At 27.1% G+C, this 13,925-nt stretch overlaps 1 protein-coding gene across 1 annotated transcript in view; it reads right to left on the reverse strand.

Annotated features, from left to right (window-relative positions):
- LOC119609152 (zinc finger protein ush) overlaps positions 1 to 13,630 on the reverse strand; it is a 50,949-nt gene extending 37,319 nt beyond the window's left edge. The window contains exons 1-2 of the mRNA XM_037963868.1: positions 13,465 to 13,630; positions 2,620 to 2,664 (exon numbers count right to left, since the gene is read on the reverse strand). Of these exons, the coding sequence (XP_037819796.1) occupies positions 2,620 to 2,664; positions 13,465 to 13,471 (52 nt within the window). The 5' untranslated portion in view covers positions 13,472 to 13,630. The remainder of the gene's footprint in view (positions 1 to 2,619; positions 2,665 to 13,464) is intronic.
- Between the last annotated feature and the right edge of the window lie 295 nt (positions 13,631 to 13,925).

Raw genomic sequence — 13,925 nt, forward strand, 5'->3', positions numbered from 1 at the left:
AAAAACAACAACACATTTTGTTAAGGAATTGAACAAAATGACCTCAGTAGTGGACAATTTATTATTAAAAGTATGGAGAAAAAAAAATTATCATGAAATTTTGTTAAAAAAACTAACATAAACTAATGAGACGCTAGAATGAAAATTTTATTATACAAAAGCGACACGCCTTTTTGATTAATTAAAAAAAAATTATCAAAACTTATGCGAAATTCTCTATATAGAAAAATTATCCAAACACTAGATAATTTAAAAATTTGTTCAAAATTTTTCACTTTTTTGTAGAGAATTTATGAAATTTTCCTGTTTTTATAGAAATTTTAAGGAAATTTCTCTTTGAATAGAAAATGTTCTTTTTATAGAAAATATTACTTTTTTGATATGTTTTATAGCAAAAATTGCTAAAATTTCTCTTTTAATAGAACATTTTTAACAATTTTCTTAAGATTTCCGGAAAACTAATAATTTTCATAAAATTTCTCTTTTTATAGAAAATTTGCGGAAAATTTCTGTTTTTTTTATAGAAAATTTGCGGAAAATTTATCTGTTTTATAATTTCTCTTTTCTATAGAAAATTTTCAGAAAATTTCTCTTTTCTATAGAAAATTTTCAAAAAATGTTTCTTTTCTATAGAAAATTTTCGGAAAATTTCTCTTTTTCATAGAAAATTTCTCTTTTTCATAGAAAATTTCTCTTTTTCATAGAAAATTTGCGGAAAATTAATTTTTTTATAGAAAATTTGCGGAAAATTTCTTTTTTTACAGAAAATTTGTCTTTTCTATAGAACATTTTCGGAAAATTTCTCTTCTCTATAGAACATTTTCGGAAAATTTCTCTTCTCTATAGAAAATTTTCGGAAAATTTCTCTTTTCTATAGAAAATTTTCGGAAAATTTCTCTTTTCTATAGAAAATTTTCGGAAAATTTCTCTTTTCTATAGAAAATTTTCGGAAAATTTCTCTTTTCTATAGAAAATTTTCGGAAAATTTCTCTTTTCTATAAAAAATTTCTCTTTTCTATAGAAAATTTTCTGTTTTATAGAAAATTTTCGGAAAATTTCTCTTTTCTATAAAAAATTTCTCTTTTCTATAGAAAATTTTCTGTTTTATAGAAAATTTTCGGAAAATTTCTCTTTTCTATAGAAAAATTTCGGAAAATTTCTCTGTTTTATAGAAAAATTTCGGAAAATTTCTCTGTTTTATAGAAAATTTTCTGTTTTGTAGAAAATTTATCTGTTTTATAGAATTTTTTTGGAAAATTTCTTTTTTCTATAGAAAATTTCTCTTTTCTATGGAAAATTTCTCTTTTCTATAGAAAATTAAAAAAAAAATCTCTTTTCTATAGAACATTTTTGGAAAAATTCTTTTTTCTATACAAAATTTTCGGAAAATGTATCCTTTCTTTGGAAAATTTTCGGAAAATTTATCCTTTTATTATAAAATTTCGAAAAATTTCTCCTTTTATAGAAAGTTTCGCAAAGTTTCTCTTTTTCATAGAATATTTTTGTAAAAATTCTCTTTTTATAGAAAATTAATAGAATAAATAGAGGAATATTTTTAAACACATTTAAAAAAACTCCTTTTTCAAGAGTCATAGAGTCTTTTAATTGAAAACTTTTCTTTTTTAATTTCATATAAAATCTATAAAGTCTCAATTAAGGGCGTTAATTTTTTTCTCCTCCGCCATTGCCCTTTTAAATATTAAAATATTATTTTACAAATCATCTTCTTGATATCTTTACAATCATTACGGAAATGAGTTTAGTTAAAAAAAAAACGAAGAAGCAAAAAAAGGGTGACATAAAACCCTTGTCACTTAATAAAAGAATTAAAACAAAATTGACACCATAAGTGGCACACACCACAGCTTTTTGTTGAAAACTCACTCAACAGCCGCTGCACAGCAGACAGTTAAACAAATGCACAGAGGGTGGTCGGTCAAACATTAATGCTATTTAAAAAGATAAGTTTATAAAAGTGAACAAAAAACTGTGATAATAATGAGTTGCAGTCCAGTAAAAAAAAAATATTTATTATTATGAACAAATCACACTCACAGCAAGTGACACAAAAAAATAGGAATGAATGAATGTTTTTCAAAAGATTAAAAATTTTATTGACATTTCGGGAGAGTTAGTTTGAGAAGAGTTAAGCTAAAATACATAAATACGTATTAACTTTGAAAATTTATAGTAACTAGGATAACAGGAGTGTGTGATGACATGCAGAGAACAGGACCAGGAAGTTGCAAGGATTATTATTTTGCAAATACAGGAAGATGTGTTGGCAGCACATTTTAAGGAGTTAAAAGTGATAAAAGGATTGTGTTCCCTTTTTTTTATGTGGCAGTTTTGCTTATCTCATTTTAAACACACTGAACATACACAGAGTTATAAACATTTTATAATGCATGTGTGTGGTCATAATATTAATAATAGTTAGTTTCTCTTTTAGTTCTTTTTTTATTAATAAAGTAAAAAAGGGGTTTGTGGTAAAAATATTTTGGTTGTTAAAAAAGGGATATATCTATCCTTTTTATTACTTTTCATAACTTGTTTTCTTTATAGATTAGTTTAATATTTTTATGATTAATAGAGTATAAAAGAAAACTTGTTACATACCTCGACTATCTACTGTCATGTCTTCTGTAGAATCTGAACAATCACCTGTGAGAGAAAAAAGAAAAATAATAGTTAGTTAGAAATTCCTTAAAACACAACAAAAATAGAAAATGTTTAGAAAACTTCTCTTTTTATAGAAACTTTTTGGAAAATTTCTCTTTTATAGAAAATTTTTGGAAAATGTCTCTTTTTTACAGAAAATTTCTCTTTTATATAGAAAATTTTCGGAATATTTCTCTTTTATATAGAAAATTTTCGGAAAATTCCTCTTTTATATAGAAAATTTTCGTAAAATTTCTCTTTTATATAGAAAATTTGCGGAAAATTTCTCTTTTATATAGAAAATTTGCGGAAAATTTCTCTTTTATATAGAAAATTTTAGGAAAATTTCTCTTTTATATAGAAAATTTTCGGAAAATTTCTCTTTTATATAGAAAATTTTCGGAAAATTTCTCTTTTTTATAGAAAATTTCACTTTTTTATAGAAAATTTTCGGAAAATTTCACTTTTTTACAGAAAATTTTCGGAAAATTTCTCTTTTTATAGAAAATTTTCGGAAAATTTCTCTTTTTTATAGAAAATTTTCGGAAATATTCTCTTTTCTATAGACAATTTTCGGAAAATTTCTCTTTTCTATAGACAATTTTCGGAAAATTTCTCTTTTCTATAGATAATTTTCGGAAAATTTCTCTTTTCTATAGATAATTTTCGGAAAATTTCTCTTTTCTATAGATAATTTTCGGAAAATTTCTCTTTTCTATAGACAATTTTCGGAAAATTTCTCTTTTATATAGAACATTTTCGGAAATTTTCTCTTTTATATAGAACATTTTCGGAAATTTTCTCTTTTATATGGAACATTTTCGGAAAATTTCTGTTTTATATAGAACATTTTCGGAAAATTTCTCTTTTATATAGAACATTTTCGGAAAATTTCTCTTTCATATAGAACATTTTTGGAAAATTTCTCTTTTATATAGAACATTTTCGGAAAATTTCTCTTTTAAATAGAACATTTTCGGAAAATTTCTCTTTTAAATAGAACACTTTCGGAAAATTTCTCTTTTATATAGAACATTTTCGGAAAATTTCTCTTTTATATAGAAACTTTTCGGAAAATTTCTCTTTATATAGAAACTTTTCGGAAAATTTCTCTTTTATATAGAAAATTTTCGGAAATTTTCTCTTTTCTACAGAAAATTTTCGGAAAATTTCTCTTTTTTATAGAAAATTTTCGGAAATTTCTCTTTTATATAGAACATTTTGGGAAAATTTCTCTTTTTATAGAACATTTTCGGAAAATTTCTCTTTTTTATAGAAAATTTCGGAAATTTTTCCATTTTTATAGATAATTTTCGTAAAATTTCCCTTTTTAATAGAAAACTTTTGGAAAATTTCTTTATCTTTTTATAGAAAATTTTTGGAAAATTTCTCTTTCTTATAGAAAATTTTCAGAAATTTTCTCTTTTATTGAAAAATTTCGGAAACTTTATCTTTTTATAGAAAATTTTTTAAAAATTTTTCTTTTCATAGAAAATTTCTCTTTTCTATAGAAAATTTTCGAAAAATTTTTCTTTTTTAAATTTTTCTATTTATTAAAATTATCTGTTTATAAAACATTTTAAGTAAATTCTCTTTTTGTAGATCAATTTTATTATATTTTAGTAATTTTTTTTTTTTTTTTTATTTAAAAAAAATTTCAAAAATTTCTTCTTTTATAAAAATTTTTCTTTTTAGAAAAAATTTAAAAAATTCTCTCTTTTAAAAAAATTTTAGAAAATTTCTAGAGAATTATTAGAATATTTCTTAAAAAAACCAAACAATATTTCCCTTCCGATAATGTAAAATACATCTTATGTTTATTATACATATGTACATACATGTGACAAATTAATAACAACAAAATTATACCCTCATTATAAAGTAATAACTTGAAGAACAGTACTTTTTTTGAAAAACTCTAATCATACTTGTTCTTTTTCCTTTCCCTAATTCTTATCATTTTTAACAAACTAATTAAATTTAAATTAAATTCCATTTAGTTAACAGAGTTTTTGGAGATTTACATTTATTTTTCTAATTACCCAGTAAAAACAGCGAAATAAGTAAACAAATAACAACAATCCTGAAAAGTACGCAAAAAAATAATTTTTAAACAAACGTGTCTAAGCTGGCTACCTGCATGTTTTTCGTGGCAGATTATAATAGAAAAGTAACAAAATATAAAAGGAAATGTATAACAAAAACAATACAACAGTAACAACACATACAAATGTATGTACTTGCAATTCTAAACCACCAGCTTGTTGGAAATGTATCTATGTATCTAGTGTAGTACAATCAGAAAAAAATATACATATAAACAAACTTTAAAATATAAAGGTAAAACAGTACACTACAAAGCAAAAGAATATGGACTCTTTGGGATTTTTATAGGCTTATTGCAATAACATGATAAGCCACAAGATTTCTATAGCATTTTTTAAAGTTAATTTTATTGCTTAAGAAATTTAGACTTCAGTTACAATAAAATTAGAAACTATTTTTTTGGATTTCTTATTTTGTGGCTTTTGAAATTTCAGCTTTAAGCCCTTTAATGCTATTTATTATAATTCCCGTGTATTTTTTGTTTAGTTTAGCAGTAATGCTTTCCCACTTCTTTTTAATTTCTTTGCTTTTTTTCTCATTTTTATTTCATGAACTACTCCAAATGTATGTATGAATTTATTTAAGCACTATGAAGGAAAAAAAAATGTAAGACTTGAATAATTCTTATCAATGTACTATCTATTTTGGATACATTCATTTATAAAAATACACAACACATTGCATACACACACACTCACTCAAACATTTTACACATACAAATAAGAAAGTCTGCAACAACTACTATAATTTCTGCTTAAAATGCAGTTATGTAAAATAGTGCATTCTTTGGGAAATTGCAATTATGAGAAACTATAAGCGAAAGTTTTGGAAGGCTTTGTAGAAGTTACCCAGCAAAACATGGTAAGGACTTGTACTTATCCAACAACTAACTTTTCCTTGACTACTGCATCCCGCCTAGGCCTAACTAATCTATCTATCTATCTATCTATCTATCTATCTATCTATCTATCTATCTATCTATCTATCTATCTATCTATCTATCTATCTATCTATCTATCTATCTATCTATCTATCTATCTATCTATCTATCTATCTATCTATCTATCTATCTATCTATCTATCTATCTATCTATCTATCTATCTATCTATCTATCTATCTATCTATCTATCTATCTATCTATCTATCTATCTATCTATCTATCTATCTATCTATCTATCTATCTATCTATCTATCTATCTATCTATCTATCTATCTATCTATCTATCTATCTATCTATCTATCTATCTATCTATCTATCTATCTATCTATCTATCTATCTATCTATCTATCTATCTATCTATCTATCTATCTATCTATCTATCTATCTATCTATCTATCTATCTATCTATCTATCTATCTATCTATCTATCTATCTATCTATCTATCTATCTATCTATCTATCTATCTATCTATCTATCTATCTATCTATCTATCTATCTATCTATCTATCTATCTATCTATCTATCTATCTATCTATCTATCTATCTATCTATCTATCTATCTATCTATCTATCTATCTATCTATCTATCTATCTATCTATCTATCTATCTATCTATCTATCTATCTATCTATCTATCTATCTATCTATCTATCTATCTATCTATCTATCTATCTATCTATCTATCTATCTATCTATCTATCTATCTATCTATCTATCTATCTATCTATCTTCTATCTATCTATCTATCCTATCTATCTATCTATCTATCTATCTATCTATCTATCTATCTATCTATCTATCTATCTATCTATCTATCTATCTATCTATCTATCTATCTATCTATCTATCTATCTATCTAGGGTAGGGACTACAAGACAGGTGAGGTTAAACATTCCAACAATTTATTTTAATATTGTTTTAATAGACATTGCAAGTTGTGACAAAGGCTTCCATGTCTTGGTACCTATTCTCTTCGTCTTTCTTGCTTCAGACGAATCCGATGCATTTTGTTTATGATGGTCTGGCCAGATTTCAGCAGCTCAAATTAGAATAGGAGCCTTTGTGTTCCAAACAATAACATTTTGGGTTATTGTCTAGGCAGTAGTTGCTTCATGCAAAATCGACTTTCAAGGTCTCTTGATTTCAATTCCTCTAATGGCAAATTTCCCTAATTTTAAATGAATCCTACAGCTCGCAAACTTTTTAAAATAGATTGAGTAGCTGCCAGTGATATAGTAGGCATACAATCAGGCCTCTAAACATTTTTCACTGACCTGAAAGATCTTATGAAAATGTTTTAAAGCGGAATTTTTTGGAATTTTAAAGGCCCTTTAGAATAATGAAAAAAATCTACAAGGAAATTGTAATGTAAACTAAAATGTTGTTTAATTAAAACACTCCTTTATATCCCTGCTAAACGATGTATGTTTTTATTCACGTCTGTAGTTGTATCTGTGTGTTTTAAAGAAAAGGCCATCATAATATTCGTACGTTTTACTGTATGATTGTTGTTGCTGCTATTGTTGTTATACTGATATCTAAAATCTAAAACAAACCGAGAAAAATATAATAAAAGGAATTCTGCGGATTGTTGTTATTATTGTTATTATAATTCCTTGAAGTGGTCATATCAGTAAAATATAATCATCAAAACTAACAAACACACACACTCACTCATACACACAGGCAGACAGACTTACGGATGGACGGACAAAAAGACAGACAATCATACAGATATTTATACACTTATTTTTTTTATAGACAGACGGACCAAACAAATTCAACTACTACTCTCTTTGTGACTCTTGTCCATATGCAAACAACAACTAAATATTTAAAGAAACAAAAATTAAAATAACTGAAACTTAAAAAAATGCAACCAGATGATGATTTTGTAGAATTGAAAAAAACAACAACAAATAACAATGAAATAAAAAGTAAAGTTAATAATAACCACAAACATCACTATATACATAAATACATTCATATATCAAAAATCTTGTAAAGGAATGAAAAATTGTAGGTCTGTACTTATGATGACGATGAAAATGATGATGATGATTGCTTATAAAAGATACATTCTTTTGAGATTTTTTTTTGGTAGTGATAATCATACAGTGTCTCTCATAAGTATTCGAATTTAGGTAAACTATGAAAAGAAACCAAATTTAATAATATATTTTGTGTGGAAAATAAATAAATAAATTTGTTATATTGTCTAGATAGTCCTTAGTTTTGATATCACGCCCCTTAAAACTTGAAAACTTTACATTTACTTAAATTAGTTGTGCTTTTTTAAAAAAGTCCATGAAACTACTTCACAAAAGTATGCGAATTTTCCTGTATTTCATATTTGATCATATTATACGATACACAAATTTTAGAATCGCATGGTTTTATGCTTAATATTGTTTTAAGGGGTTACTATCAACCGCATGGATATATTTTTGACCCATTTGGTCCACAATTTTGGGGGATTTGTACCCTCTTTTCATGTAATATCATTAAAATGGTGATTTTTGGCTATATTTGTAATGTTTTTACCCTTTTTCCAGAGATAAAACCAAAATTTAATGTTGGAATTTAATAGAACCCATAGGGTATCCAAAAATAATATTTTTTGTTATAAGGATCTGTACTTAAACGTTCCAAGATGTATTTTTGGTATCGTTTTTCAGTTTCTAATTGAATTATCTGGATCATAAGTCCCTTTTCGTACCTCTAGGGACGATATTTTTCGACAAAGTTGTCTAGTGTATATTCATGTACATATTGGCACTAATGTATTTTAAATTTTCAATATATTAAAGCGGTATACATCCCCAAAACATGTCTTAACAAAACGTCATCCTATATAGTAAAATTCAGTTTTTACTACTCGTAACTTTCACGCTTATGTTGCCCGTTACAATAACACTGTAAGTCCTAAATTTTGGTTTTAATTTGATCATAGTAAATAATATTTAAACACATATCAACATTTTTCATGTGATCATAATGATATCGTGCCATGCAGCATGGAGGCCATTGGTATATAAAAATAATGATTTTACTATTTTGAATGGTGCTTCTTCGAGGCATGTTTTGGAGTTGTACACTTCCACAACACTTTGAAAACTTAAAATGTATAAAAGCTGATATCTAAAAGAATATATACCAGAAAACTTTCCTCGAAAATAGTTGATCCTAGTATTATAAAAATGGACTTAAGTTCCAATATATTGAATTAGCGACAGAAGAATGATCCGAATAATTTATCTTGGAACGTTTAAATACAGATTCTTGTAACAAAAAATATTATTTTTAGATACCCCAAGGGGTCTTTTAAGTCCCAATATCAAATTTTTGTTTTATCTCTGGAAAAAAAGAGAAAAATTACAATTATGGCCAAAAATCGCCATTTTAATGATATTACATGAAAAGAGGGTACAAATTCCCCAAAATTGTGGACCAAATGGGCCAAAAATATATCCTTTCCGTGGATAGTAACCCCTTAAAACAATATTACGCATAAAAACCATTCGATTCTAAAATTTGTGTTGCGTATAATATGATCAAATATGAAATACAGGAAAAATTCGTATACTTTTGTGAGGCAATTTCATGGACTTTTTTTTAAAAAGCACAATTAATTTAAGTCAATGCAAATTTTTCAAATTTTAAAAAGCGTGATATCAAACATAAGGACTATCTAGACAATATAACAAATTAATTTATTTATTTTGCACACAAAATATATTATTAAATTTGGTTTCTTTTTATTGTTTACCCAATTCGAATAATTATGAGAGACACTGTATATTGAAAAAAATTAAGAATGAAATATAAAACACCATTTTAACATTCTTTTGTTCGAAATTTGAATTCGAAAACAATTGAACTGCTTTAAGGCATTTGACAGATCTTATTGTTTCACTAATATTGTGGAAAAGAAAGGAGTTTTTCATTATTATAAATTTGTATAACATAATTTGAAAGCTTTTGAAATATTAATGTTGTTATTGAAATCGGATCAAATATGAAGCGAAACTTGTTCAATATCAAAGCGGAGTATTGTCCAGCAAAAACTTTCATGATCAAGTATGGGGTTAAATATTGAAATTAACAATCGTATACATCTTCTTAAGCTTTACGTCGAAGAAGGCTAGGACTACTAGATTTTAGACTAGACTATAGACAAGACTATAGACTAGACTATCAACAAGACTATAGACTAGACTATAAACACGATTATAGACGAGACTATAGACTAGACTGTATACTAGACTGTAGACTAGACAATAGACTAAATTAACAATCGTATGAATAAAACTTATACATCTTTTTAAGCTTGACGGCGAAAAAGGCTAAGACTACCCCATATACTAGACTGTTGACTAGACTATGGGCTAGACTGTAGATTAAACTATATACTCGACTGTATACTAGATTATAGACTAGACTAGAGACTAGACTATAGACTAGACTACAGACTAGACTATAGACTAGACTCTAGACTAGACTATAGACTAGACTATAGACCAGACTATAGACTAGACTATAGACCAGACTATAGACTAGACTATAGACTAGACTAGACTATAGATTAGACTAGACTAGACTATAGACTAGACTATACTAGACTATAGACTAGACTATAGACTAGACTATAGACTAGACTAGACTATAGACTAGACTAGACTAGACTATAGACTAGACTATAGACTAGACTAGACTATAGACTAGACTAGACTAGACTATAGACTAGACTAGACTATAGACTAGACTATAGACTAGACTATAGACTAGACTATAGACTAGACTATAGACTATAGACTAGACTAGACTATAGACTAGATTAGACTAGACTATAGACTAGACTATAGACTAGACTATAGACTAGACTATAGACTAGACTATAGACTAGACTATAGACTAGACTATAGACTAGACTATAGACTAGACTATAGACTAGACTATAGACTAGACTATAGAATAGACTATAGACTAGACTATAGACTAGACTATAAACTAGACTGCAGACTAGACTATAGATTAGACTGTAGACTAGACTATAGACTAGACTGTAGACTAGACTATAGACTAGACTATAGACTAGACTATAGACTAGACTATAGACTAGACTATAGACTAGACTATAGACTAGACTATAGACTAGACTATAGACTAGACTATAGACTAGACCATAGACTAGACTATAGACTAGACTATAGACTAGACTATAGACTAGACTATAGACTAGACTATAGACTAGACTATAGACTAGACTATAGACTATACTATAGACTAGACTAGACTATAGACTAGACTATGGACTAGACTATGGACTAGACTATAGACTAGACTATAGAGTAGACTATAAACTGGACTATAGACTAGACTATAAACTAGACTATAGACTAGACTATAGAGTAGACTAGACTATAAACTAGACTATAGACTAGACTATAGAGTAGACTAGACTATAGACTAGACTATAGACTAGACTAGACTAGACTATAGACTAGACTATAGACTAGACTATAGACTAGACTATAGACTAGACTATAGACTAGACTATAGACTAGACTATAGACTAGACTATAGACTAGACTATAGACTAGACTATAGACTAGACTATAGACTAGACTATAGACTAGACTATAGACTAGACTAGACTATAGACTAGACTAGACTATAGACTAGACTAGACTATAGACTAGACTAGACTATAGACTAGACTATAGACTAGACTATAGACTAGACTATAGGCTAGACTATAGACTAGACTATAGACTAGACTATAGACTAGACTATAGACTAGACTATAGACTAGACTATAGACTAGACTATAGACTAGACTATAGACTAGACTATAGACTAGACTATAGACTAGACTATAGACTAGACTATAGACTAGACTATAGACTAGACTATAGACTAGACTATAGACTAGACTATAGACTAGACTATAGACTAGACTATAGACTAGACTATAGACTAGACTATAGACTAGACTATAGACTAGACTATAGACTAGACTATAGACTAGACTATAGACTAGACTATAGACTAGACTATAGACTAGACTATAGACTAGACTATAGACTAGACTATAGACTAGACTATAGACTAGACTATAGACTAGACCTATAGACTAGACTATAGACTAGACTATAGACTAGACTATAGACGAGACTATAGACTAACTATAGACTAGACTATAGACTAGACTATAGACTAGACTAGACTGTAGACTAGACTATAGACTAGACTATAGACTAGACTATAGACTAGACTATAGACTAGACTATAGACTAGACTATAGACTAGACTATAGACTAAGAAACGATAGACTAGACTATAGACTAGACTATAGACTAGACTATAGACTATACTATAGACTACTATATACTAGACTATAGACTAGACTATAGACTAGACTAGAACTAGACTAGACTATAGACTAGACTATAGACCTAGACTATAGACTAGACTATAGACTAGACTATAGACTAGACTATAGACTAGACTATAGACTAGACTATAGACTAGACTATAGACTAGACTATAGACTAGACTATAGACTAGACTATAGACTAGACTATAGACTAGACTATAGACTAGACTATAGACTAGACTATAGACTAGACTATAGACTAGACTATAGACTAGACTATAGACTAGACTATAGACTAGACTATAGACTAGACTATAGAATAGACTAGACTATAGAATAGACTAGACTATAGAATAGACTAGACTATAGAATAGACTAGACTATAGAATAGACTAGACTATAGGCTAGACTAGACTATAGAATAGACTAGATTATAGACTATACTATAGACCACACTATAGACTAGACTATAGACAAGTTCCGAACTATCCATCAAACCTACTACTTAGGTTTATTCCTATCCACCGACTGCCCTGGTGATTAACATATGATTGTCCTACGACGAAGTCAATCGTAACTACACAGATTACGAAAAGACAGTCAGAAAGCTTGGATTAGGAGTCAATATTTTTGCTTAAGTTTATTTTCTAAAGTGTCCACTTTCTATATCAGCTCTCGCGGGATACTGAAGTAACGACTATCTTCACTCAAATTTACATTCGCGACGAAAGACGATTAGAGCCAAACAGGTTAGACGTTAGCGAAAGTGACTGCTTATAATCGGATGCATTAACTCTTTTTCGAAATATTGGAAATTTCGATCATTACCTCATCTTTATTCATATTCCAACTTTTATTGCTTGAATTAAACACTAGATTTGTTTAAACAAATCAAATTTTAAGATCTCATTAGCAACAAAAAAAACTTCGAGAGATTCTAAACCACAAAAACCGGAACATAGTACTTCCAACATTTCAATCACACATTCCAATTCGTGAGAAATAAAATAAACTCATTAATACAAAATTGTGATTCAGAAATGTCAAAACAAATTTGAGAACATTTCTAGAAGTATTTTCTAAATCGATGGAAATGTTATTTTTTAAAATTTTTATAAAAATTTTAATTTTGATAATTCCAAAAGTCCTCAAACTAAACATCCTTATAGCTAAACCGGAGTTTATTTTCAAATTCTTTTCTTTCATAGACACAGAGAGGGAGAGAGAGAGAGTTAAGTCTTACTTGTTTTTTTTAAATAATTTCTATAAGAAATTTATAAATAATCCAAATTTTTTATAAAGTAATCCTTTTTTGTATAATCCAATAGTAATTTTGGTTTGTTTTTGTAAAAATAATCCACAATTTAGTTAATTACCAAACATATTTTGCAGCAAAAAACAGCTGTTTAGTGTTATTAACCGGATGTCAGGTTTTACTAGATTTCTATAAAATTTTATTTTTATTTTCTATAATTTAAACACTTGCACTTTATTATTTTTCAGTTTTACTTTCTTTAACACTTAAAATATTTCTTATTATTTAAACACTAGGGGAATTTTTTTAATAATTTTTAAAATTTATAGTAACATAGTAAATAATATTAATTTACTATTTTGTTTTTTTTTATAATTTAATCTCTTTTTTAATTGTATAAATTCTTTTAAGAACGCGCGTTTTTCTTTAATTATTCATTGCGATTATATATTTCAAAACTATTTGGTTTTATTTCGTTTAAATAATTTCTTATTGTACTTGTTGTTGTCACTTTTATTATTATTTTTATTTTGTTTTATAAACATTTTACTATTTTTGTATATTTGTTGTTGTATAAATTAA

The sequence above is a fragment of the Lucilia sericata genome, unplaced genomic scaffold, assembly GCF_015586225.1.
Source record: "Lucilia sericata isolate MDLA Ls3-8-SP2 unplaced genomic scaffold, ASM1558622v1 Contig000943F_arrow, whole genome shotgun sequence".
NCBI lineage: Eukaryota > Metazoa > Arthropoda > Insecta > Diptera > Calliphoridae > Lucilia > Lucilia sericata.